Source organism: Salminus brasiliensis, chromosome 8 (assembly GCF_030463535.1).
Source record: "Salminus brasiliensis chromosome 8, fSalBra1.hap2, whole genome shotgun sequence".
Lineage (NCBI taxonomy): Eukaryota > Metazoa > Chordata > Actinopteri > Characiformes > Bryconidae > Salminus > Salminus brasiliensis.
In genome coordinates, this window is record NC_132885.1 from 38,411,943 (window position 1) to 38,437,991 (window position 26,049).

The 26,049-nt window shown below is 44.6% G+C and overlaps 1 protein-coding gene across 1 annotated transcript in view; it reads left to right on the forward strand.

Annotated features, from left to right (window-relative positions):
• The window catches only part of rab3gap1 (RAB3 GTPase activating protein subunit 1), an 82,043-nt gene that overhangs the window by 35,782 nt on the left and 20,212 nt on the right, over positions 1–26,049 (forward strand). The window contains exons 16-22 of the mRNA XM_072686542.1: positions 1,194–1,248; positions 5,518–5,853; positions 10,579–10,716; positions 19,930–20,157; positions 22,920–23,016; positions 23,727–23,830; positions 23,934–24,049. Of these exons, the coding sequence (XP_072542643.1) occupies positions 1,194–1,248; positions 5,518–5,853; positions 10,579–10,716; positions 19,930–20,157; positions 22,920–23,016; positions 23,727–23,830; positions 23,934–24,049 (1,074 nt within the window). The remainder of the gene's footprint in view (positions 1–1,193; positions 1,249–5,517; positions 5,854–10,578; positions 10,717–19,929; positions 20,158–22,919; positions 23,017–23,726; positions 23,831–23,933; positions 24,050–26,049) is intronic.

Here is a 26,049-nt window from a genome sequence, read left to right on the forward strand (position 1 = left end):
GGGTCTTGAGTTTGGACCATAGGGATTCTAATAGTAGGCTGGTGCCGTTGTAATACTGGTGCACGGGATTCAGCAGGGACATTTGATGCTTGTTAAAGCCTATACCTCACATCAACCGCTAATAAATGGGTAGAACTTGCCTTAAATTCTTAGATAGGTTTTAAACATCACTGATGGCTTCCAGGTATTTGTAGGCTTATAGTAGATCTCAGGGAGGTGGCACCAAGCAACCCCCTCAAAAAAACATAACCACCCCCTTTCCCCCACACATACACACTTATGTACATATATAAACATTAACCGTATAACCTCATGAATAGTTTGTAGCATTTGCTGATGGGCTAATTTTGTTGAAAGATGGGACTTTCCCGTAACCGGATCCCATGAGCGTTACGAGAACTCCCATTCACATACATAGAGCCCACCACCGGACCAAAACGCCTATTACCAAAGAATAGCCCCCCCAGTTTGCACAGCTGTCCCTGTTGTTTCTGAGTAATACACCTTATACGTGTGTAATAAGCCTTGGAGTGTTAAGGTGTTGACTGAACTTGCAGTTGGATGTAAATCCCGCCCACAACCGAGCCCGATATACAGAATTCCGGTTGAAATTTGCGGGTGCCAGGGAGAATCCCGCAAGTTGCAGGAGAGGTAGGATGTCCGCTACTTTATTTCTGTCTAGGTCCACACTCCAGCCGTACCCATCTCTTCCTCTTCTTCAGCAGCAACATCCCTCCCGGCCTTCAGCAACACTAACCTTAAACTGTGCAATATCTTGGCAAACGAGGTGATTAATTCCTGCTGTGTGCCAGTAGCATCTGGCTGCAGCGGAGAGGCAGACTTTGCCGAGTGTCCAGGGGGAGAACGCTGCGGATGTCCCGTCCGTTGATAAAGTGGCCGGAAAAACAATACCCGGCCCGGAGACGCCCGCTCCCCTCGGTGCTCCGCCTTGCCATGTCATTGTGTGCAAATGAGCGGCGAGGCTTTGCGTTCAGCGGCCGCCGGGCAGGGCCGAGGCTCGTCCCTGTCGATAGAGAGTCTGTTTTTGCGTGAAGAATGCAGAATGCATCAATGGACGCGGGAAATAGGCCTATTGTGTGTTTGTGTTAATGGTTTATCAGCAGACTGTCAGCTAATGAGAGATTTTTTATTTATTTATTTATTTATATTTTTTCCCCGTTTGGTATTTTCAGGTTGGCTGCTGGCCCCCCGGATCTCAGATGCTGCCTCCTCCACCAAAAGCTCCAGGTAAACAAACAGCTTGCACTGCACGGCAGGGTTTTGGTGCTGCAGGATCTTCTTCTTTGTGGAAAAGTACGAATGTGATCGGTGACAACCGGTGACCCAGCAACAGGGTCATGGAAAGCCATGGAAGGCTGATTTAATACAATTCATAGAAATCCTACTCGTAGGACTTAAAGGACCTGCCACTAACGTCTTGCTAATGTGCCAGATACAGTACAGTGTACCTTCAGAGGTCTTGTGGAGTCCATGCCCCGAGAGTTCAGAGCTGTTTTGGCAGCACAACGGGGACCTTCACAGTATTATGCAGGTGGTTTTAATGTTATGGCTGATCGGTGTGGACCATTTGGTCACTTTTGATCAAATGGCAGGATTTGTTGTATTATCGAAGTGTAAATAAGTAAGCAAGTCCTCTATGGAGATATTCTTATGTGCTTCTGATTATTTTATATATATATATATATATATATATATATATATATATACATAAAAATATGCAGTTTATTTGCTGAGCTTAATATATTAAAAAAATAAATAACATAAAATGTTGATTGTACAACTAAGAAAATACCTTTCAATGTTATGTTTTTTTTTTTTGTTTTGTTAAATTCAGCAAATAAGTAGAAAATCAAAAGGAGCAGGACTGTTTCATTTCTTTTCATTTAGAAAATCAACAAAACGAGCTCCCACATCACACTGCAGGGTTTTGGTGTTGCTGGACCATCTTCTGTGTGAGGAAAAAATAAACGTGATTACATTAGTGCATATTACAGCTGCAGACGGCACATTTTCTGATATTAAAACCATCCAACTTGATTGGCAGTTGTGATGGATGCAAATTATCGGCAATTCACGATTGGGATAATCGGTTGGCTCAAACCTAGTCTCTGCCATTACCGATTATGCCTCTGATATAATCCGCCAACCCATACGTCGTAGAGATGAGTAGCACAGCCCACCATTACTCATCACTGCTACGCTAACCAATGTAGCCTCATAGACTTACTATTCAGCTGAATTCAAGTTTATATACATATATATATATATATATATATATATATATATATATATATATATATATATATATATATAATGTATTATGTATTTTAAGTTTATATATATATATATATACACTCTTTTGAGCCAATCAGTGGCAACAGTGGTAAAGAAAAACTCCCTCAGATCGAGAGGAAGAAACCTTGAGAGGAACCAAAACTCCAAGTGGACCCCACCCTCCTCTGGTCGACACCGGATCGTAATAAAAATTAAAACCGTAATAAAACAACACTAAAATGATGCGTATTAATCATGTGGTTTGCGGCCACGTATTTCTATTATCATATATATTAGTTTATTGTTTTCTAATGAAGTATTTCAGAATCTTGGAGTGTCTCAGCTTGCATTAATTGTTCGGATAAGAGCGGCGGCCTCAAAGCTCCATCGCTCACCCGAAGGCGCAAACTTCGGACATCGAAGACTGTAAGGGGGGGGAGGTGTTTGATTTTTTCGGCCAGCCGTTCGCTTTGGAACTTTTCCTGAAGCCTTTGTACCTTTTTGTAACAACTCTGCGACCGTCGAAGCACTTAATGGAAATTTAAATTGCATGGCACTGAGACTCTCTGGGCAGTATATCTACCTCATTAAAAGTGGAAGCACCCTAGAACAGTAGCTAAATGGGTCTAAATAGCACATTGCAGCTCACACACTGCAGTCCTCGATAGATTTACAGCATTACAATGGCTTTAAACTGGACTTTCTTTTCTTTTTTTTTGGCTCTCATCATTAGTCACAGTACCCACGTGTTTATTATACTGAAGCCCTTATTTAAGGCCGAGGTCCAGCGCGGCCTCTGATGACCATTTCCCAGCTATTCCAGCGAAATTCGTCTGAGTCAGAGAGACACAGCGGCCGGCTTTGTTATTTACTCACCCACGCCATACCTGCGGGAGAGAGAGAGAGAGACAGGAGAGAGAGAGGAGACTGTAATAAAGCTATCCAGAGGGAAAATAAAGAAAGGAGAGAGAGAGAGAGAGAGAGAGAGAGAGTAATATGTGTCTGGGTAGCTGAAGCAGAGAAAGCCTCTTTATCTGCAATCACCTCAATAAAATGGGCCGTCCAGACGGGACCTGTGGTCATAAAGTGAGTGGCATAAACCAAGCAGCCATTACCTCGCTCTCTCTTTCTCTCTCTCTTTCTCTCTCTTACACCCACTCTCTCACACTTGTCTGTCTTGCTCAACCCATCTCTTGATGCATTTATTTGACTTGATGGTGCCTCGTGCATTGAGCCGCTGCTTGAGAGGAGCGAGGGGTGGCACTGGTGGTGGGGCTGAATTAAAATATTTGGATTATTTTTGATATAGAAAACAAATCTAAAGCCAATCTCATGTAGCGAAACTGGAGCTGTATAATATTTTGCTGCCTGACCAGTTTAGCAGCCCAGTGCAGTATTGGCCAGCTTAGGGGCACTAGTGGCGAGTGCATGAGCTAGCTATAAGGGAGGACTACTGGGATCACTCTCTTAATATCAGAAATTATATTAGTTATTATGTACTTATGTATTTGCACAGGTAGCTACAGTGCCGTGAAAGTGTATATCTCCTTCCTAATGTCTTCTATTTTTGCGTATTATATTATTTTTATTATATTTGCATATTTAGCTAATAATTCAACCAGTTAACCAAATTCACTGGACCATTGGGTTCAATTTCACCAGCCTCACCCAGGCACGTTACTACCTATACCTAATACGACCTATTTAATCTGAACTCCACTATAAGCTATAAGCTGTCTAACAATGTGTACAACAGGCCTAGAAGGTCCTAAAAAGCAGCACACAGTGCCACATTCTGCAGAGTTTCAATCTACCAGCCCGGAAAAGGTTACAGAGCCTTTGCTAAGACTCTGGGACTCTAGCGAAATGTGGGCCACTAGTTATTAGCTTTAAGAGGGCAGTTGTGTATGTATGTATGTATGTGTGTGTGTATATGTATATATATATATATATATATATATATATATATATATATATATATTATGGTGCCGTATTTGTAATTGAGCCTTCCCCTGCTGTCCTGCATATGGAGCTGGGACGGCCCCTCTAAATGGCTGCCACATAGCAAGGACTTAAATGTTCTCACAGAGGCACGGGACACCATAGGACCTCGGAAAGTGTCCTGTGGTATCTGGCACCAAGTCCTTAGGAGCAGATCCTTTGAGTCCTTTAAGGTGAGGTGGAGATCACATCAGGGAGTCTTGGGAGCCCATGACCCTGAGCACTTTCTGTAGGTACTGGAAACACCCTACAAAACCTGCCTGATGTTTTGGAGATGTTCTGACCCAGTTTTGTAGCCATCTCGAGTTGGCCCTTGTCAGAGTGGGCTCAGAAGTGTTTTTTTTTTTTTTTTTTTTTGCTTTTTTTCTGATTCAACACATCAGCCTTAAGAACTGACTGTTCATTGGCTGCCAGATAATTACCAGAACCAGATAATCACTGCTATTCACTTCACCAGTGTTTTAGATGTAATAGCTGATCGTGAAGCTATGCTAAAAGCTGATGCTGATGTTTTTATTGTTGAATCTTTTTTTATTATTTAATATTTTAGTTATTTAGTTGTTTTTTACTTTCTGCATTGTTTAAATACCAGGGTTTTTTTTTTTAATATTGAGTGGGCTATTTTCCTGAGTCTGCCGATGTCGCAGAGGGGTCAGGTTTATGCATTAAAATTCCAATCATACTCTGGATATCTTACATGTCTTTCTCCAGAGCTCTCTTTCAGTCTACCATACCTATTTTCATACCACAGCTACCGCCCGTACCACAGCTGTTCTCATCCTAAAAGCTTCACCCAGTGTTCTTCCTTCATTTTTTAGATGGGAAGCACCTCATAGCCGTAAAAACTCTTAAGTAACTTAAGTTTGGCAGACTGCAGACTCTCCAGAAAGGCCAGCTATTAGCACTCACAAAGCTTTTGCTTGCATCACTGAAAGGGAGGGAACTGGCACGAACCCACATCAGCAGGATCCCTAATGCATACATTTGAATCCTTGCTGCAGATCCTAACGCAAACTCCGGCCAGTCGGATTCCTCACAAATTATCATTAGAGCCCATTTTAGTGTCCAGGAAGCGTAAGGATGTCCAAAACCAGCCTTTACTGTACGCTTCAGTTGCTTAGCAGCACATAGTAGCCTGGTCTGATCTCTCTGCTTTGATCAGAACTGGAAAACATGGCTAATATCAGATCAGATCTGAATTGTATTTCTGCTCTAACGTAGATGCTCAACTGCTGCATCGAGCACAAGAAGGCGCGGGATGAGAGCCGGAAGGAGGGTGGGCGGGACAGGAAGGACACCGCCTCCTGCGAGAACGGGCTCCTGGGGCCTGAGAGCGGGCGGCCGGGGGGTTCCGGAGGGTCTCCCGGGAAGTCCTGGGACTCGTGGAGCGACAGCGAGGAGGAATTCTTCGAGTGCCTGAGCGACACGGAGGAAATAAAGGACGCGCCGGCCGAGGGAGCTAAAGGAGCCAGGGCCAAACCCGAGGGCCGCCTTCAGCCCCACGGCAAGCTGACCCTGCTCAACTCGGACGAGCCGCTTTACATCCCGGTCACTCAGGTGAGTACAGGTTAGGATCTAGGAGTAGGTTAAGAGTGGGTCTTTGGAGGGGTGGAGCGTAGGCACGGAATGCTTTCTTGCATTTACAGTCAAAAGTTTGGGTACACTTGATTCGACCTGCCTCTTACTTTTTTTGATAGTTTGGTGGCTGATTGCTGATTGTTTCAGGAGGCAAAATCCATAAAATCAGTTGATGGAATTTATTTTTTGATCATATATTAAAATGTAATTTTACACTTGGGCGTTCTGGTTAAGCTATGCTGTTTTTAATATCAGCAGCAATTGTGTTTTGTGTATTTATTTATTTACTTAAGATTTTAGTTCATCTAAGGCGGTGTATTTTACAACAGCTGAGAACATTGACATTCAGAATCAGTATTAATAATATATATATTAAAAATTAAGTTTTTTTGGAGATTAATAATAAGCCATGCTGTAAATTGCAGTTGCAGCAAACTCGTTAAAGCTTGCAAAACTGCCTCGTTCTATTCTCATGTCCTTCGTTGCCGCTAAGATTGTTTTTTTTTTTTTGGGAAACTCAACAAAAAGTACAATAAACGCGTCACCAAATATCGGACCTTCTGATACCACTATGATCCCAATACATCATACATCCCATTCTGAGCATAATGTACAAAAGATTGGCTTCCGTACATGGACAATGCTTACTGCTGTTGCACACAGATGTCTTGGCCCACACTGGGTTGCTTTTTAATTTGTTTGCGTCATCTGGTGATCATCTAGTTGGCAGCCTCGGCTTCCCGAATAGAGGGGAGTTCAAATGATGCCGCAGTTTAAAATGAACTCGCGCAGGGTGCCTAAAAAGAGTGTCCTGCAGTTAGTCAGCACACAAAAGTAGGGCACAGATGGAGAACGGTAGCGTCTGCCAGCCTCGCAGACCTCTGAAGCGAAAGCACGTAGCCGCTTTTCACACCTCCGAATCTCGAGGAGGAGTTGCTGAACCTCTGAAAGTGGACAGCCCTTGTTGCTGTTACCTCCAGAAAGATGCTGCTTCAGCAGATATTTTCGGTGTCTATTCTGCAACATCTGCGCAAACACTGCTAATGCTAAGATCTTGATGTTCAAGGTCAGCTCGGTGGATGTTGCTTTTAGGCCTGCAGAGCCTCGCTGCTGTGCCGAACTGCTTTGCTTCAGGTCTTCAAGCAGATCTGCTGAGGAGTTCAAAAGTTCAAAAGTTTGGGGTCTCCTGTAAAACGCTTAAAGAAAGGTGCTACAAAGGGTTCTTTGAGTGATGCCATAGAGGAACCATTCTTGGAAGGTTTGTAAAAGAGCGTGAAGAACCTCCAAATAGGTGAAGAACCACACTCCCATCTCTTTTTCAGATCTCTTCAGGCTAGTTATGGGAATACGGGGTGCTGCAGAAACCAGGTCTTGTGTGTGCAACTTTCACACATTTGTTGCTATAGTATTCCAGGTGGTTGCTAGGCTGTTGCTAGGTTGATGCTGTGCAGTTGCTAAGTTGTTGAAAGGTGGTTGCTATGATGATGCTAAGTGGCTGCTAGGGTGTTACTTTGTAGTTGCTAGATGGGTTGCTAGATGGTGTTGCTTAGTGGTTGCAAGGATGTTGCTAGATCATTGCTGTGCAGTTGCTATGGTATCCCAAATGGTGGCTATGCTGTTGCTCAGTGATTACTGTGCAGTTGCTAAGTTGTTGGAAGGTGGTTGCTATGATGATGCTAAGTGGCTGCTAGGGTGTTACTTTGTGGTTGCTTAGTGGTTGCAAGGATGTTGCTAGATCATTGCTGTGCAGTTGCTATGGTATCCCAAATGGTGGCTATGCTGTTGCTCAGTGATTGCTGTGCAGTTGCAGTGGTACCCCATGTGATTACTATGCTGTTGCTAAGTTGTTGGAAAGTGTTTGCTATGATGATGCTAAATGGCTGCTAGGGTGTTACTTCGTGGTTGCTAGATGGGTGCTATGGTGTTGCTTAGTGGTTGCCAGGCTGTTGTTAAATCATTGCTGTGCAGTTGCTATGGTATCCCATGTGATTGTTATGCTGTTGCTAAGTCGTTTTGCTAAGGTAGTTGCTATGGTTTTGGTAGGTGCTTGCTATGATGATGATGCTAAGTGGCTGCTATGGTGTTGCTTAGTGGTTGGAAGGATGTTGCTAGATCATTGCTATGCAGTTGCTGGGGTCAGGTGCCCCCTGTGGTTCCTTGGGTGTTACAAGTGTATTAGGATCTACATGACATAAGAAGGGTGCACAAACTTTTGCACACCATTCATTCCTATGGGGGGGAAATCAGACTCCCGGTGTACCGATGGTTTTCCTTTCACCCTCGCCCTGTCCGTTCCTGTCCGACTAACCAGCTGTCGTCACCCTCACCCGTGGCTGTCAGCACATCTGAGCGGAAGCGTGTATGTGTGTGAGGAGTGGTGGTAATTTGGGGCTTGGGGGTGTTTGGGGGATAGGGCGGGCGGGCTTAGATTCATCGCGGTGGCACTTCACTTCTAATGAAGCTCGCAGCTCCCCAATCTCACCTTCTACCACTTTAATTAGTCTGCTGGTAAAGTGTTGCCGCGCCAACGCTCCGTCTGGCCCTATTTATACCCTCCACACTTTCTCGAAAGCACTGCTAATAGCCCCTCTCATTGCCCCCCCAACCACCAATTTTATTAGAAATTTCTCTGAAGCTCCCAACCCCCCCTCCCCACCCCCCTAAATCTTAATACATCAGCTCGCACAATTGCAGAGCAGAGTCCTGCGACAAGCAAGCTATTGTTAAAATGACCCGTTTGCCAGCTAGTGAGCTCCCAGTTGCACAGTGCTTTTTCTACTGGTTTCTGTCCATATAGAACATTAGCAGGAAGCGACCCGCGTGTTTCCCCCAATTCATTATAAGCTGTGTTTGCCACCAGTCAAAGGAGTGTCTTGCTGGGAGCTGGCGGTCAGTGGGGTGCTTGTTCCAAAGGCTGGAAGCCCCTCGCTGAGCCTGTTCTGTTCTGTGCTAATGCGGCATTGCGTAACCACATGCGGCGCACCAGGAAACTCAGGGCCTGGGGAAAGCAGAGCTGGCGACAGCACGAGTGGCCACACGTAGCGCCGCTAATGGTTCTTGTTAGGTGAAGCCTCACACTCCTCCTTTCATGAAAGATGACTGACAAGGCCAAGCAGCTAGACCAGCATTGACAGTTGAGTAGAAGAAGGCTTGGCAGCAAGTTTCCTCACAGTCACAAGAAGAAGCTCCAGCCAACGCATCTTCCCAAACTGCTGCCAAGCAGCGTCACTGGAGCTCAGCAAGCTTGGAGGAGAACACTAACTGCTAGTTCTGGCTAGCATTGCATTAAGGCATCCGGGGAACCTCTGGCCACTGTGGCATCACTAGGGATCAAGCTGGTAATCGGAGTCATATTCCTCTGCAGCCAGATTTAAAGGGTTTGACTCAAATTTGAGTCCCGAGTCTTTTTGGTTTTGTCAGGTCCAGCCTTAAAGGTATGTAAAATATGCAACCTTTGGTTGCTATGGAGTCTTGTGAGCCTTGTGAGAGCTTGCCTGATCCCAGTTGCCAAGGAATGAAGACTGAAAGTGTGCGTGGTGCGTGAGGAAATGAAAGTGCGGGAAGTGAGCAGGTATTCATGTTTGGCTAAAAGCTAATCCGAGCTTAGCAGCATTCCCATTGAGGCCATTCAGTAAGTCAACTAGCTGACATGAAAGGAGTGCTCTCCGGTAAGATTCGGGCAGGATGCAAAAAATAATAACTTGCACTAACATTGTGGCCATTGGAGCCTCGCTGCAAACCAACGAATCAGAGCAGAGCTCATCGAATTATTGATTCTCGTTGTTTTGTCGCATTTTTTGTTTTGTTTTTTTGTCGTCTGCAGTATGAGTTCGTTACTTCGCCCACATACCTTCTTTGTAGAGAACAGTTTAACATACCAAGTCATTGTATTATAATGTGGCACCTTTAAGTCATCAAATTCACCTCCGATTTGTACCTCCAGATGTCTGATTAACAGATCAGTCTCAATCATAATGAATAAAACATAATTCTAATGCATCATTTTCAAATGGCTTCCTTTTATACAGCAATAGAAATGGTCTTCAGTTGCTTTAAATAAAGTCTCATCATGCCCCCACCCCCACCCCCACCCTTTCTCCTGTAGATATTTTTAATTGTCCTGCTATGTTTTGCTAAGCGAGTCCAACATTCATCTTCATACTTCAGTGGGGCATCCTTAAAACTGTGAAGTGACAGCATTTGGTGGTTAACATGCTTGACCAAATAAGAAATATTTAGAGATTACAGTACACTGTGTTCCACTGGAGCGTCTGGTTTTCTTCCTGGCCTCCCTGTAATGGACTTGTTAGTGTGGCTCAGTGGTCATTAGTGGGTTGAAGGTTTGAATCTGGACCTTTTCGAGTGCTGCAGGACAGGTGCGGAGGCCTGTCAGGAGCACACTAATGAATCTATAGAGCTGTCAGCTGTCTGCGACTCCATATCTGATGACTGACAGTCCAATCAATGCGCAGGGCCCGTCCAATTCCACCTAGAGACACAAGTCATATGGTCGTACCTGAGAGGTTTCGGCTCTCTTCGAGCAGCAGACGTGTGTGTGTACGTACTCAGAAAATGCCTTTGTCTTTTTGTTGATCATGTAGTGAAGCTCTCAGTTAATTGCGCCAGGAAACCCTTCGGACAGGTTTCGCTAATGAACACTCGGAGGAACTTGCTTGTTGTCTGTTTGTCGTTTGTCGCATGCAGGAGCCGGCTCCCATGACCGAGGACCTGCTGGAGGAGCAGTCAGAGGTGCTGGCCAAGCTGGGGACCTCAGCCGAGGGCGCTCACCTCCGTGCCCGTATGCAGAGTGCCTGTCTGCTCTCGGACATGGAGTCGTTCAAGGTGAGGCAAGAAGACTCTAGAGTTGAGGTTGATCTGGACAGTTATGAGCAGCTTTTTGATTACCAGGGGTGTCAAACGTACAACCCGCAGACTGGAACTGGCCTGATTGAGGTTGTAATCTGGCCTGCTTAGCAAATTTAGATGTGCCACCACTTTTGTAAGGAGGTCTGCCCAATAATGAAAAGAAATCCTACCAGAAACACTTACACCGATCCTCATTCAGATAGGAGGTTGGGGACGGGACAGTCAGAATCTCCATTTGAGTCTAGAACCTATTTTATTAACCATTAAAAACATAAAAACTTTAGAAAATGCAAATCGAGATACATTTTTCATTGAAAAATAACATTAAACCCCTTTTCCCACAAGTTAACCCAGTTCCGGGGATCTTATTGAAATGTCATCAAGCACCACCGCAGCTATTCTCGCCCTGTCTAAAACGACTAGTTTGAGTGCCTGTTCCTTTAAAGTATAATAAGACACATTATTATCACCCCATCATTTTCATTATTCCCCTTAGCTAGACAAATGATTAGACTTTACTTCTACATTTAGAAGTAAATTGCAATTTTTACTAGTAGATATCTTAAATTTTATAGAGTTTTTACTAGTAAAAATATCACCATAGGTAAAGGAGAGTAAATCAATGGTAACAGAAGACTAGCCGTAATTACAGTAAGGATATGTTGTCCTGGCAGTGTGACCAATCAGAATGGCTTTATAGTAAAAAAAAAAAAATAGTTATGGCTTGTGTCTCTTGCCATATGAACCAAAAATTCCATTAAGAAAGGTGAATGATGACCTCATGAAATGGCGTATGGCAAGAGACACAAGCCATAACTATAACGTTTTACTATAAAGCCATTCTGACTGGTCACTCTGCCAGGACAGCATATCCTTAATGTAATTTCGGCTAGTCTTCTAAATTTTACAATAAACCGGGATCACTCAAACCACATTCGGAGGTGGTCATTCCATGTCTGGACACAGAAACACATCTGTCATTTACATTTACATTTATGGCTACATTTACATTTATGCTCTTATCCAAAGCGACTTACAAGGTTACTCGTATTACAGAGGAGGGCCAATGTAGTGTTAGGAGTCTTGCCCAAGGACTCTTATTGGTGTAGCGCAGCATAGTCACCCAAACCGGGAATCGAACCCCAAGGTGTTATACTCAGTAACTGCAGGGGCTTCTGTACAAACTGTTGGGGCCATTCTTTGGTAACAGAGGTTTGTAATAACACGGCGAGCCGTAGGCTGTAATTATTGCTCTTTTGGATACACTTCTTTACATTTTCAGCGAGCTGTTATGGGAATGTAAGAACCATCCATTGTTTCGTTGCATTGAGAAGCCCTCCCACTGCTCCTCATAACCTTTCACAGTTTCCCAGAGCCGTACCACCTTGACGAGAAACCGTTGATTACAGGAACTGAAGTGAAGAATTCATGTATGTATGTATGTGTTGATGTGATTTTTATGCTGGAAAGTAAAATCGGATCTCATCTGGTCACACTGGGACTGCATTTTAGTGACCAGTGTAAACAGAATCCGGCCAAAGTAGATCCAGATACAGTCCAGATATGAAACGCATGTTAGTGTCAGATGTAAACACTCTCTAAGAGTCACACTGCCGCATTCCATGTTAAGACAGATGCCACGTCTTTACAGTTTGAGATTAGCTACGCTTTCCAGTGGAGTTGGTAGCCTGGCAACAAGAGCAGTGCTGCTGGCTGGTGGTCTCAGTTTTAGAGTGACTGTTGCTCACGGCCTCTTCCGACCGTGTCAGTCACGCCATGCCAGTACATCCATGCACCGAGGTCGAGGTCCTCCTTGAGTGAGTGCTACCGCTAAAGGTTTGCGGGCCGCATAGTTTTCCCCACACGTTTATTTAGTTACCTCACTTTCAAAGACTAATGATGAAACCTGCACCTCTACAATCCGCTGTAGAGAAAGAAAAATGCTATTAGAGCCCACTTTTGTGAGCTTAATTTAATTGCGCATGATATCTTCGCCACCGCAGAGAATACCACTGATTAACGGAAATTGACATTTCCAAATGAAACGGGGAGTTGCTTTAATGAATGCATGTCAGAATGCTGAAGTGATTCAAGGTAAGAAATTTAGCTGATTAAGCTTCATTAACAGCTTTTTTTTTAGCAGTCCAACCAGAGGAAACTGAATAGCTGAAGTCAAAGAGATGATGGTATACGTGCATCCATGGATAACAGTATCGGGTCGGTATTGCCCCGAAAATGCTGGATTGGACAACAGAGGGGAAAAAGAGCATGAATCCGATTGAAGCTTGTAAACTATCTAGCCAGAAATAGCCTGACTCTCACAATGGACAGTTTGAATACTGTTCATTTTAAGCTCAGAACATTAGCTAGCATACATGTAACGCATCCAGGTTATATGACTGGAAGTCCAATATTGATTGGGTACCTTTTAAAAACATTTTTTACATTTACATTAACATTTAGGGCATTTAGCAGACACTCTTATCCAGAGCGACTTACAAAAGTGCTTTGCTATTTACTCAAGAAAAACCTCGCTAGTTTAAAAAGGCTACAAATTTAAAGATCCTCTAAGTTTAGACTCTACTAAACACAAGTCAATAAGGAGACCACTCTGCTATTCGCCCAAGTACTCTCAGAAGAGGGGGGTCTTCAGTCTGTGTTTGAGGACAGTAAGCGTTGGACTGTCTGGGAAAGCTCGTTCCACCACTTCGGTGCAGGACAGAAAAGGGCCTGGACGCTCGTCTTCCGTGGATTTTGAGGGATGGCGGGTCGAGCCGAGCCGTACTTGAAGCTGGAAGGGCTCTTGGTGCAGATCGGCTTTGGACCATCGCAATAAAGTACAGAGGGGCTGGTCCAGTCTTGTCTTTGTAGGCCAGCGTCAGGGTTTTGAATCTGATTTTTAATTGAGTTCAAACACATAGTTATTGTGAGCTAAGGTTTGGTAGCTAGCTTGCTAACTAACTTGAAGTGCTAGTTTAGCTCTTAGTTACCCATGAACTGAAAAACACCACCGGGTCTAACAATCAGCCATATCTTCAGAAAGCCATATCACACAACAGCAGTGAAGGTACTTAGGTACAGTTAAGTACAGTTCATATCTACTCAATATCAGTATCCCCCGATACTAAAGAGCCGAGCTGTCCTGACTCTGTATTACTGTCGGATTCCATTATTGGTAGTAAGATTTCAGTGACGTTTGATTGAACACCTACTTTCAGATGCTGAAGCACTTCGGATAATTGTAAAGCTGTATAGTTAACATGATCAGCACTGGCCAACAATCTGTGTGTTGTATCTGCGTCCACAGAAGCCGGTACCGCACCATCTGTACCGCAAACATTTGTACTCTAGATGCTGCACAAGATAACTGCTTTTCCTCCGGCTTTGACGTTAGACACTCTGGCTTTCCTAACACATCCCGTCGACGTTGGCGAAATGTCAGCAGGCCCGAAATACCACTCCATATCTTTTAACGTAACGATGACAAGATTGTAAAGGGCTGCACACCTCATCCTTATCCCCGGGGTCCGAGATCAGAACCCTCTCCCTGCGCTCAGTTCTTCCGTCTTAATCTTCGCAGGGGGGCGGGATCCGCTGACCCGAGGACGAGGAGCGAAGCCTTTACAATCTTGTCGTCGTTATAGGTTTCACCTTTTTAGAGGGGGAAAAAAGGCTGGCAGAGAAGGAGCGAAGAGGCCTCGCGGCTGTCGTTCACGGACACCTATTCATTTTCATAAGCACCTTATCCCGCGCTCTTCATCCCTGTCTGTCGGATAACGTGGAATTATCCCACGGTGCTATTCTGCGGACCGTCCCAGGAGATTAAGGAACAAGGGATTTGGGGAAGAAAGGCAGAGTGCATTAAACACGGCGAGCGTATCCTTATTTCCAATTTTGTTTACATAGCGCCTGCCTCAGCCACCCGTTCTCAACAGCAGGGGGCGACGGCTGATGAAAGGTGGTGCCTTTTAATATATTTTTTTTTTCCCAATTTTTTTCCCTGCGCATCCCGCTGCCCTACAAAATGCTCCAATTTCTCTCCACACACCACTCTTTCTCTCTTGGCCTCTTCGAAGCTGCAGCAAATGACTGCTGCAAGCACGGCCATCGCGGTAAATGGCCCCCTTAGCTGGAGATGGCCTCTAAATTTAGCGGCGGCGCTGTCTTTAATTGTGCTTAGCCAAGCATAATTTGGCATTTTGGCTTTAATTACCATCTCCCTCTGGGTGGAGAACGGAGAGACTTGGATATGATGAATGGGCCGGCTTAACAATATGACAGCGCTTTGAACGCCCCCACCCTTCTTTCCAGCACCGCTCACTGTCCCAAATAGAGCCCCCGCCATTGCTTGACGGGCCGCGCCGTGGGCTCGGGCGGGCCGGAGCTGATTGGGCATCTGCTTGCGGTCCCAAGCTACTTTGCTGTAGTCATCTGTTTTCAACCCCCTACACCCGCCGGCACCACCAGCGTTTAGTGTCTTTCAGCTGGAACTTTCGATTGCCGTTGCGTAACTTCAGCAGAAAAGCTAATGTGCCGATTGCCCACGTGCCCTTAATCCAGATGTAGTTGATCTGTCAGGACGTATTCGGCGGCTCAGGTTAGATTGGCTAGTTTTGCGCTGGAGTTACGAGGCTTATGTTTCTAACCTGTAACAAGTGAAGCTTATACTCCATCAGTTAGTGCTGTGCAGGTCATCACTTCTGCACATTTGGATGCTAATAACTAACAAAGAATCAGATTCAGAAATAGTTTATTGATCCAAGGAGGGAAATTGCAGGTACTACAGTTGGTGTAAGAGGCTGTGACTGAGCCGTTGTGAATGTAAGTATTGCAGAGGGGATTTTAAGCCGTTTTATGCAGAATTCTGTGGAGAAGAGGTTACAGAACCAGACGTTCACCATAAATTTACATTCTTTGTTACTGAGTTACTGAGCCACTGATCTTTAACGTGCTGTAAATGGACCACAGACAGCATTTATTGAGTATTTTAAGTATGTTAAGTTGTCATGTGAAGACTAAGTCTAAGTATGAGACTTAGTCTGGGATGAAAATTGCTAAAGTGTTTTCAATGTCTGTAAACCCTGTACTGTAAAAATTCAGTAACTTTCTGACAGCAGTTAGCTAGTAAGTTTCTGTAGTAGATTTCACAGTATGCATACTGTACATTTAGTCCCACACCTATAAAATACTGTCTTTATTACAGTACAGTTTATTACAGCAATAATCACAGATTATTAGTATATTATTATTATACATAAATTTACATTCTTTGTTACTGAGCCACTGATCTTAAATGTGCTGTAAATGGACCACAGACAGCATTTATTGAGTATTTTAAGAATGTTGTCATGTGAAGACAGTAAGTATGAGACTTAGCTTGGGATGAAAAATGCTAAAGTGCTCAATTAGGTAGTAAGTTTCTGTAGTGGATTTCACAGTATGCATACTGTACATTTAATCCCACACCTATAAAATACTGTATTTATTACAATACAGTTATTAAAATACAGTTTATTACAGCAATAATCACATATTATTATTATTATATTATTATACATAAATGTGCATTCTTTGTTACATTCTTCGTAAATGTACCACATTGATGACATGTATGTTAAGTTGTCATGTGAAGACAGTATGAGTATGTGAAGAAAGTATGAGACTTCGCTTGGAATGAAAATTGCTAAAGTGCTCAATTGCTAAAGTGTTATATATATTATTATATTATATATATCACTTATTATATTATATATATATCACACAGCGTTCTTTTTACAGTATGCATACTGTACATTTATATATTACATATATATATATTGCACACACATATATATATATATATATATATATATATATATATACACACACACGTTACAGTAACTTTCTGACAGCAGTTAGCTAGTAAGTTTCTGTAGTGGATTTCACAGTATGCATACTGTACATTTAGTCCCACACCTATAAAATACTGTATTTTATTACAGCAATAATCACAGTACTGCAGCCGTTATTACAGTAATAATTATAGCACTGTAATTGCTATCACATTTTTTTTATCACAGCTAATATTAGACTATGTTAAAAGCCATTACTGCATTCATTTCAACACTGTAAATTAAGAACAGTAAAATAATTATACTGTAAATAGTTACACCATTTTAAAACGGGAATTGTATCAATTTTAACATATTAAAACTTTTTTAATACACATGGGTATTACATACATTCATTTAGTTATTGCTAGCAAGATAAAAAGAAGTGACGAACTTCACCACAAGATGCTTTATGGTTTTGCCACAGTAGTTGCCATGTTAGACCCTCCTCCAGCCTGGAGCTTCTTACACAGCTGTGGTTGTTGGCGTGTCGGCGTATGCTTCCTCTAGTGGGCGGAGTTTATGTAAATGTTGGGGGTGTAAACAAAACCAATCATGTGATGTAACAGTTATGGGGTTTTGGAATCGACATGTTTTGCAGCTCTGTTTTGGTTCTGCTGGATTTTGCTTTGAAGGAGGAACAGCAGTGTGTGAATTAGGGCTGAAACGATTATTTGAGTAACTCAAATAATTCAGTTACAAACTTTAATTAATGTTACCAAAGTCCGTCTGCTGTCGCATCACTCCCGCCTTAGTAGTAGCCTACCTCAGGACTTCATCAATGCTGCAGCACCTGAACCGAAAGCCTCCTCAAGCGGACTCGGAGCCTCTGCAGCCTGTGTTTACGATTGCTAGCTGCGAACGCTAGCGCTTGTTAAAACGTACAGTAATTCTAATTATTTGTAGCCGGTGTTATGAGTCGATAGTGACGAGACATGAGAGGTAGCAAGACTCTCACTCATGTATTTATCCCTCCCCATCTCATCCCTGTACCCACACACACACACACTGATAGATTACATCTCAAAACACATATATACACACTTTCCCCATATATAAGGTAATAATAATAAATGCAACAGATGGACAAATTCATTTATGACGACATTTATTAGTATATAGATTTACTTTTGGAGATAATTGATTCCTTTTGTATATCTCTAATGTTATTTATTCTTATTCTTTATGTTTTTAATTACGTTTAAATTACATTTAAGTACTTTTTTTTTCATGTATAAGTTTTACAGAAAGGTTGATTTAAATGGGCTCAGTTCTGGAGCCAATAAGTCAAAGGTTCTAAGATTTGATCTAGTAAAAGTGTTGAGTTTGAATAAAAACCTTTTGTGAGGAATAACAGCCAGTTGATTGCTCATTTTAAGAGACCTCCCATGTTGCATAACACCCTATTGGTATAGTTGTTTTAAAAAGGCGTATTCTGACGATTCTTTCAGCGATTAATCGAGTTATCGGATTAATCATTACTCGATTAATCGCTGGAAAATCGCCAGAATACTCGATTCCAAAAATATTCGATAGTTGCAGCCCTAGTTTAAATCACACAGTTTGTCACTTCTATGTACCGAACTCCCGCTAATCAGCTATTCCGAAGAAAATTCTTCTAGGCCGAGCACCTTTACGATGTGATCTCCGTCTCTAAAATATGATGAACTCTTTTGATGGTTATGAAAGATTAAAATCAGTAACGCTCGCTAGCCCGTCCTCAAGCCCCCCCGCCCCCCCAAGCCGATGTTCCGAGCAATACGTGGAAAAGGCCGGGCCTCAGTAAACGCTCCTACTCTGAAATGTATTCAGATCAGCTCGCAGAGATATTCCTCCTCCTCCTCCCCCTCGCCTTGTTCCCCTAAGTCTGCGAGCTGTCTGGTTTCTGTAAAACTCAGATCATTACGTCCCGTTGCTCCTTCTCCCAGTAATTATCAGCCGTGAAAGTGTACAGGACTTCCACAGCCGGCCAGAAAGGTCACACGGAGAAAGTTTGCCGCTGGAATTTGTCAGCCGGCTCATTTACAACAGGAGCAGCTGACAAGCCAGCGCCGATCATTGCTCACCATCAGGGGTGATTCATGCGCCGATGTCCATTTGCCAATAAAGAGCTTAATACTGCGTCGCATGGGCTTTTTCCATTCTTCAGTTTTTCTCCATTTCAATTTCATTCATACCACCTACCTCGGCTCCCTCTGCAGACAGCTGCAAGGCCTTTAAAGGTACCATATGATGCTTTTTTGGGCATCTGATCATTTCAGTTGTTGTTTACTGTATGAATAGTAAGTATATGACTTTGGTTGGGTTGAAAAATGCTCAGATTCAGTTTAACAAGCATATTTACCACCCTGTCATTTTTTTCCCCTTCGCTTTTATTGGCTGATTTATTGGCGGCACAGTGTTCTGTTTGGTAGTTGAACAGATTGTAGCCGGTCGGCTAGTTAAGCTCTTAGCCTAGTATCCTCTCAGTCACTCACCTCAGTCCTTCTCACTTCTCTGGTTGCTCTGGTTGACTTTTAACATTTTGGCCTTTAGCCACTCCCACAGCTTTCCCATGACACAGACCCCAGGCTTCCAAGATGGTTGGTCCTTCTCTGGTTGGCCTTCCCCAGCCATTCCCCTGATTGACTCTTCTCCGGTCTCCAGTCGGTCGTTACCCTTTAGCCTTTTTAGCATCACCTATGTGTACATCTCTGTTTAACTTACGTGGGTTTTGCTTTTGAAGGAGGAACAACAGTGGTTGAGGTTCACGGTTTGTCGCTCCCATGTACTGAACTCTCATCATTCAACAACCTACAGTTTTTCAATGCTAGGGTACCTATTATACATTTTCTTTTTGTATTATCCTGATGGTATATTGTTACCCTGAAAATTTTACCATGAGGATTTTTGATGTGCTTTACTGAGGCTGGTTGTTGTTGAAAAATGCTAATATCTAGACTTTTGATGCAAATATTAACCTCATAAAACTCCAAGGAGCTACAAGGAAAACTGGTCCTCGTAGTTCTAGATGTGAAGAATGGAAAGATCTGAAGAAGTGTAAATAAGTAAGCTACCAAAAATGATGTAACATGAGTTTTATATGCTGTTTTAATGATTGTCAATCTGACCGTTTTGCTATACAACACCCTGCATGCACTCCTCCACCAGGTCTGCCTCTTAAAAACTAATGCTACAAGAGCCCTGATGAGTCTGTTTATGTATTTATGTTTGAAACATCACTATGTAAAGTTAGAAAAATGAATTGTGTGTGTGTGTGTGTGTGTGTGTGTGTGTGTGTGTGTGTGTGTGTGTGTGTGTGCGCGCTAAACACCCTCAGGCTGCCAATCCTGGCTGTTCTCTGGAGGACTTTGTGCGCTGGTACTCCCCGAGAGACTACGTGGAGGAGGAGGTGACCGACGAGACTGGGCAGACGGTCGTCCGCGGCAACCTGAGTGCCAGGATGCAGATCCCGGGCAACATGTGGGTGGAGGCCTGGGAAACGGCCAAGGCCACGCCGGCACGCAGACAGAAGAGGCTGTTCGACGACACGAAAGAGGCCGAGAGGGTACAGACCTTCAGTCTGCTCATTCTGCTGAGGGGTGTGAGGGACCGGTCAGGGAGGTGTCGTGTGCAGTTTGTTGAACCTGCTGTTTTTTGGTAAATGGGGCTGTTCTGCCAAGCCTCGCTGCTGCTCAAATACACAGAGTTACTTGTTTATCCAAGTTTATCTAAGTTGAAGCTTCGCTCATTAGCCATTTTATTAGAAACACTTGTTTATTAGGTACATCTACCTCCAGTCATGAACACCCTCACACTTATTACTCATATGCCTAGAATCAGGTGCAGAACATCAGCTGCAGATGATTAGAACATGGTTAGAGAGGATTCTGGAGGAGCCTGTCTCATTTAAATCATGAAGATCATCATGGCCAGATCCAAAGACCTCTCTAAAGCCCTCAGAAAGAAGGTTGGAGATGCAGAGGAGATCTCAGAGCACTTAAAAACAATCAGCCATTCCACTGTCCACTGTCCATCATTTACAACTGAAACAGCTGCCAACATGGCCCGGTCAGGACGTCCTGGCAAGTTCAGTCCAACAGGTCTGCAGGTCTCTCTCGCCACAGCTGATGTTAAAGTACAGCATCCACGTTTGTGTGAAGGAGGAAACCCTCCAGAGAGCTTCTAGACCAGGACCAGGACTTCTGGAACTGCTTTGGACAGAAGAATCCTAAGTCCACCATAGGAGGCTTTTTTTACGCTCCTCCATGTCCCTCCTAGTTTGAGAACAGTCCACCAATTAAAAGTGTCCAAACAGTAGAGGTCCTGTGGTCAGCAACTTATGGCTAATAAAGGGCAGTGAGGATGACTAACACAGTGGGGGGGGGGGTCCCTTGACGATGTGTCTACAGGGTACAGTGAGGGTAGGTAGGTAGGTTTGTCTAATAAAATGACTCCTGATACACCCCCAATACACTCCCAATACACACACTCCACCCAAATAATATCTGTATATCTGTTCAGTGGTGGTCCAGTGGTGCTCCCTTTCCGATGACGTAGTGGGGGACTGATGGACTGTTGGACTTCGGCCAGTAATTGTTGACCTACAAAATGCAGTTATGGACACTCATGGGCTAATTGGCTCATCTGCCACGTCCATTCACACTGAAGTCAAAAGGAACGTTTGGGCCATGTTGGAAATTTTGGTGAATTCCCTCTTCAAAGCAGCTGGCTGGACTCTGGCACGTGTTCTTGTCCTTATCTGTAAACTCATCTCAAATCTCAGATACTTCAAGGTGCCTAGCTGTGAAAATGGTAACAATTCCCACGGTTCCCTTTCACGCATTACGATGCTCCTTCAAACCTCGAGGACCTTCTGAAGTCCTGCTCCATCTGCATGCCACCTGTGCTCTAAAAAAAAAAAGAACTCCACACACTCGCGCACAGCAGGCTCGGCGATCAAACGCAGGTCGGAGCCTCAAACGGGTCGTCCCGAGCGGCCTGGCAAGCGACCAATGGGCTCGCAGAGCCACCGCGAAAATGGGTTAGAGCGCAAAGCTCTGGCAAGGTGTCCCCAGCCCGTGGAGTTGAAGGGGAGTTCAGGGGAATTTTGCCTGGTTTGAAGGTCGCCGTCTCTCTGCGTCCTTCAGCCCGTCTGTCCGGCTCTTTTGGGGAAACTCAAGGTTCGGAGGTTTAGCTCAAATTAATATGCTGATTTAATTTTCTCATCCCCTCTCCTTCCTTTAGGTTTTTTTTTTATTTTTTCCCTTATTTGCCCCACTAACTCGTCCTGGACAATGACAGAAGCGTGCTCCTTCGCTCGGATTGCAGTAAAGAGAGCACACACCACCTGCCCAGGGTGGCGTATTTCCTAGTACGCTGTCTCTTATGAGGTCTGTCCTCAGATGCTTGTTTGTTTATTTGTTTGTTTGTTTTCTTCTGGCGATTCTTCCATGATGATCACATGTATGGAGGTATCACTGCACAGTAGAACAGTGCACCACCACTCCAGAGTCCGCTAAATCTCCCTGAAGGTCTGCTGTAGTCAGACTAGTGTCTTTTATAAATTTCCCTAAAAAAGTCATAGCTCCCCCTAGCTCTAGCGATGCTCCCTACACTACAAGGGTAGGGACCGAACGTATGCCTCCTCCGACTCCAATGCGGCATCCTCAGGCAGCCTGCATGCTCGGAGGAACGCAGGGGGAGCCAGCGACGCTTTAAGAGTGATGAGGGGGGAGAGGGTGCCATCTACCTGCCTGTAGAGAGCGAGCACGACTGATTGTGCTCTCTCAGACTCTGGCTGCTGATGGCAAAGCAGCATGGCTTGGGTGGCTCGCGACCTCTTGGTCATAGTGGCTGTGCAGTGGGCCGCTAAGCCGCTCGGAGCCCTGAGCAGTTCTTTCTGACTGACTTTCAGACCTCAAGTGCAGCGCAGATGGGTCGGGGGTTAAAGGATTAAAAAACCGAGCTCCTGAGCGTGCAGTCGACTGTAATGTTACTCAGGGGTACTCTTGAAGGGTTAATCTTTTTCTTTCTTTTTTTTTTTTTAAGAGTTTCATCAGGATAAAAAAAAAACCTGAAGAAAACATGGCAGAGACGCTCAATCACACAGAATGACCTCGCAGCAATTAAAAGTTCCCAGGCGTCGCTCTGATGCAGCGTTCTCCATTAAGCCTCCGCCGTGCGCAACAGGCGCGATAAGTGACGCGAGTCAAGCGGCCCTCAGAGTGAAAAGAATGAAAGGTGTTGGCGTCAGACTGCAGACTGTTGGTGAAGTGGTGTTCCTGGTACGGTGCTGACGTGAGTGTGTGTGTGTTTGTGTGTGTGTAGGTACTGCACTACCTGGCCGTGCAGAAACCCGCTGACCTGACGCGGCACCTGCTGCCCTGCGCTCTCCACGCAGCTGTACTGAAGGTGAAGGAGGAAGGTGAGCGCAGCGTCCCTTTCCAGCTTTCGAGGTCACTGCTTTGATGTGCTTCACACACAGCTGGGGAGTGTGTGTCTCGCTCTGACGCTGTGTGTGTGTGTGTGTGTGTGTGTGTGTGTGTGTGTGTGTGTGTGTGTGTGTGTGTGTGTGTGTGTAATGTATTAGTTTCATATTCTCTTTCTTGCTCGAAATTCTCCCAAGCAAATTATTTCGCTTTCTCTCTCTCTCTCTCTCTCTCTCTCATAATCTCTCGCGCCTTCAGAATTCTTTCCTCTCTTTCTTCCTCCCTTTCTCAAATGTTCTCCTTTACTCTCGCGTGCTTTCTTATTCCCTCCCTCTCTTTTTTCTCTGTTTATCAATCTGTCTCTCTCTCTCCCTCTCTCTTACTCTTTCTCTTTTCTCACTTTTTCATTTCTTCTCTCGCGCTCTCTCTTCCTTTCTCACTCTCTCTTTAATTCTCTTCATTCTTCTTTCTCATTCTTTTGCTTTCTTCCCCTTTCTCTCTTTGTTTCTCTGTTTATCTCTCTCTTTCTTTCGCAAATCCTTTTACACTCAAATTTTCTTTCTCAAATTCTCTCTTTCCTAAATTTCCCTTCTCTCTCTCGCGCTCTCTCTCGCGCTCTCCTGCTCTTTCTCTCTCGTTCTCTCATTTATTCTCTCGGTCTCTGTCTTTTCTCACCGTCACTCATCTTTCCCCCCCCCCCCCCCAGAGTCAGTAGAGGACATCCCGTCTGTGCGGAAGGCCATCCAGCAGGTCACCTCTCACGCCAGCAAGCTGCTGCGCCACCCGAGCCCCGACTACAAGAAGCTGGAGGTGAGCCAAGTTATTGTACCCACACGTTAGCATATCACCCTAGCTAAACCACCCGCGCCCACGGCTCGTCTGACCTCTCTTCGTGCTGCCTTGTTGTTCTCAGGATTCTATTAATCAGCTCGTGGCGGTGGAGACCATCATCGCTCGGGCTCGCTCCCTCAAAGCCAAGTTCGGCCTGGGAAAAGGAGAGAAGGCAGCAGACTCGGAAGACCTGGAGAGGTACGGATCTCTCTTTGGCCGGTGTTAATTATTCACATGCACGGCTGCGGCATGTGACCCTGCTTCTCCGGGCAGTCGTTTTGCAGGGCTGTCGGCCTCCGTCAGGCGATGACCACAGCTGCGTCACAGGACAGAGCCCAGCGTTCACTGTTCGGCCTGAAGTAGATCAGGGCTGCAGGATTGACGGCCGGTGTGTTGTGGGCCTGAACATCGTTTCGTATTCCACAGAGCTCTGTCCTTGTTTTATGCCCTCGTCTGTTTACACCCACCCCCCCTTCCTCGTTTATCACCTGCGCCTCCTTCCTCCCCCTGTTTTTTATTTCACCTGTTGATGGCCTGTCGCTGAGGTGTGTGTGTGTGTGTGTGTCATACATCTAAACCGCCGAGGCTGTATAGTTCTGCACCAAAATGAAATACGCAGGTCTTTCCACTGGTGAATAAAATGTAGCAGGCAGGAAAATGATGAAACCTTTATTGTTGTGTCCCAGCTTAAGGCTTAAGGGTCGGCGCTATGGTGCCCGAGAGGCGGAGAGGGTTTACGGCATTGCTTAAGGATGTGGAGTCTCGAACCCACAACCCTGGCTTATTGATCACATTGTTGTGGCTTCGCTGCACGTGCATGTGTATGCTCACCTCAGTGGTGGCTCAGTAGTCACATGGGTATCGAGCCCAGTGTGAGTTATTAATCATAGAGTTGTAATATCAATACTCACACATGTGTATGCACTGGTGGCTTAGTATCGAACTCACAACCCTGTGATTAGGAACCCACTGCTGATTTTTTTCATCATTGGCTTGTGCAGTTGTTTATGTAGTGGTGGCTTAGTAGCTAAACACTGGTATTGAGCCAACAACCTTGGGATCAGTAACCCAGGGTGGTGGGATCGATACTCACACGTGCATCCAGTGGTGGCTCAGTATTGAACTCACAACCCTATGACCAGTAACCCTAACCCTAGCTCAGATTTACCCACAGAACTTAGGGGGTTTGATACCCGTGCATATTTATGCAGTGGTGGCTTTAGTGGCTAGACATGGGCATCAAACCCACAACCTTGTGTTCTATAACCCAGTGTGGGTTATTGATTACAAGGTTGTGTGCTCGATACCCGCTCATGTGTATGCAGTGGTGGCTGAGTATTGAACATGGATATTGAAACCCACAACACTGAGATCAATAACCCGGTGTGAATTACTGATCACATGGTTGTGGGTTCGAAACCCAATTGTAACCAATAGGTCACCACTGCCTAAATACTTTTTTTTTTTGTCATTAAGCATACTGGTCACAGCAACAGCGCCAGACAATCTAAGCAGACTAGCTTATACCAGCATGGGATTCATACTGGCGTGTAAGCAGGGTTTAAAACCGTGATGTAGAAGGTAATGAATGTTAATGGAATATAATTTCGAAGCTGGACTTGCTATAAGCAGCACCAAACCCATTGCTCGTACAGCCCTGCTAGCTTGGTGCTAACATAACATTCAATTTACATTGAGGGGCTAATGCTCCATTGACGTCATGACGTTCCACCATTGGGCTGTCTGGCAGTAACTACTAGGAACACTGTCAGATTTTCCATCAATAAACTGTGTGATGATTGAGAGGAGGGCGGAGCTTCAGGCAGCGTGACATGCTCAACCTCGAGTAACCTATGCATGGCTTTTTTTCCCTATTTTTGTATTTAATGGCTATCCTGAATGGATGCAAGCTAGCTGGCTAGTGTTGCGGTGTTACCATAGTTACCATGCAACAGATGTGATATATTTTTTTTTTACCCGACGAATGAATTGCAGTGCTGAGTGTTGACCTTTTGTATTAGAAGTGGAGAGATGGCACCGAAGGCCCTTTAGGCATGTAATTAGCACGATACTAATTGGTGATCATAAGCTTCCATTGCTTGTTAGCTGCATTAGCTTTTTAGTTCCAGCACAGAACTAAGGAAGCAGGTTTCAGACACCAAGCGTCTTAACAGGTCGACTATATTCGAGGTAAGGAG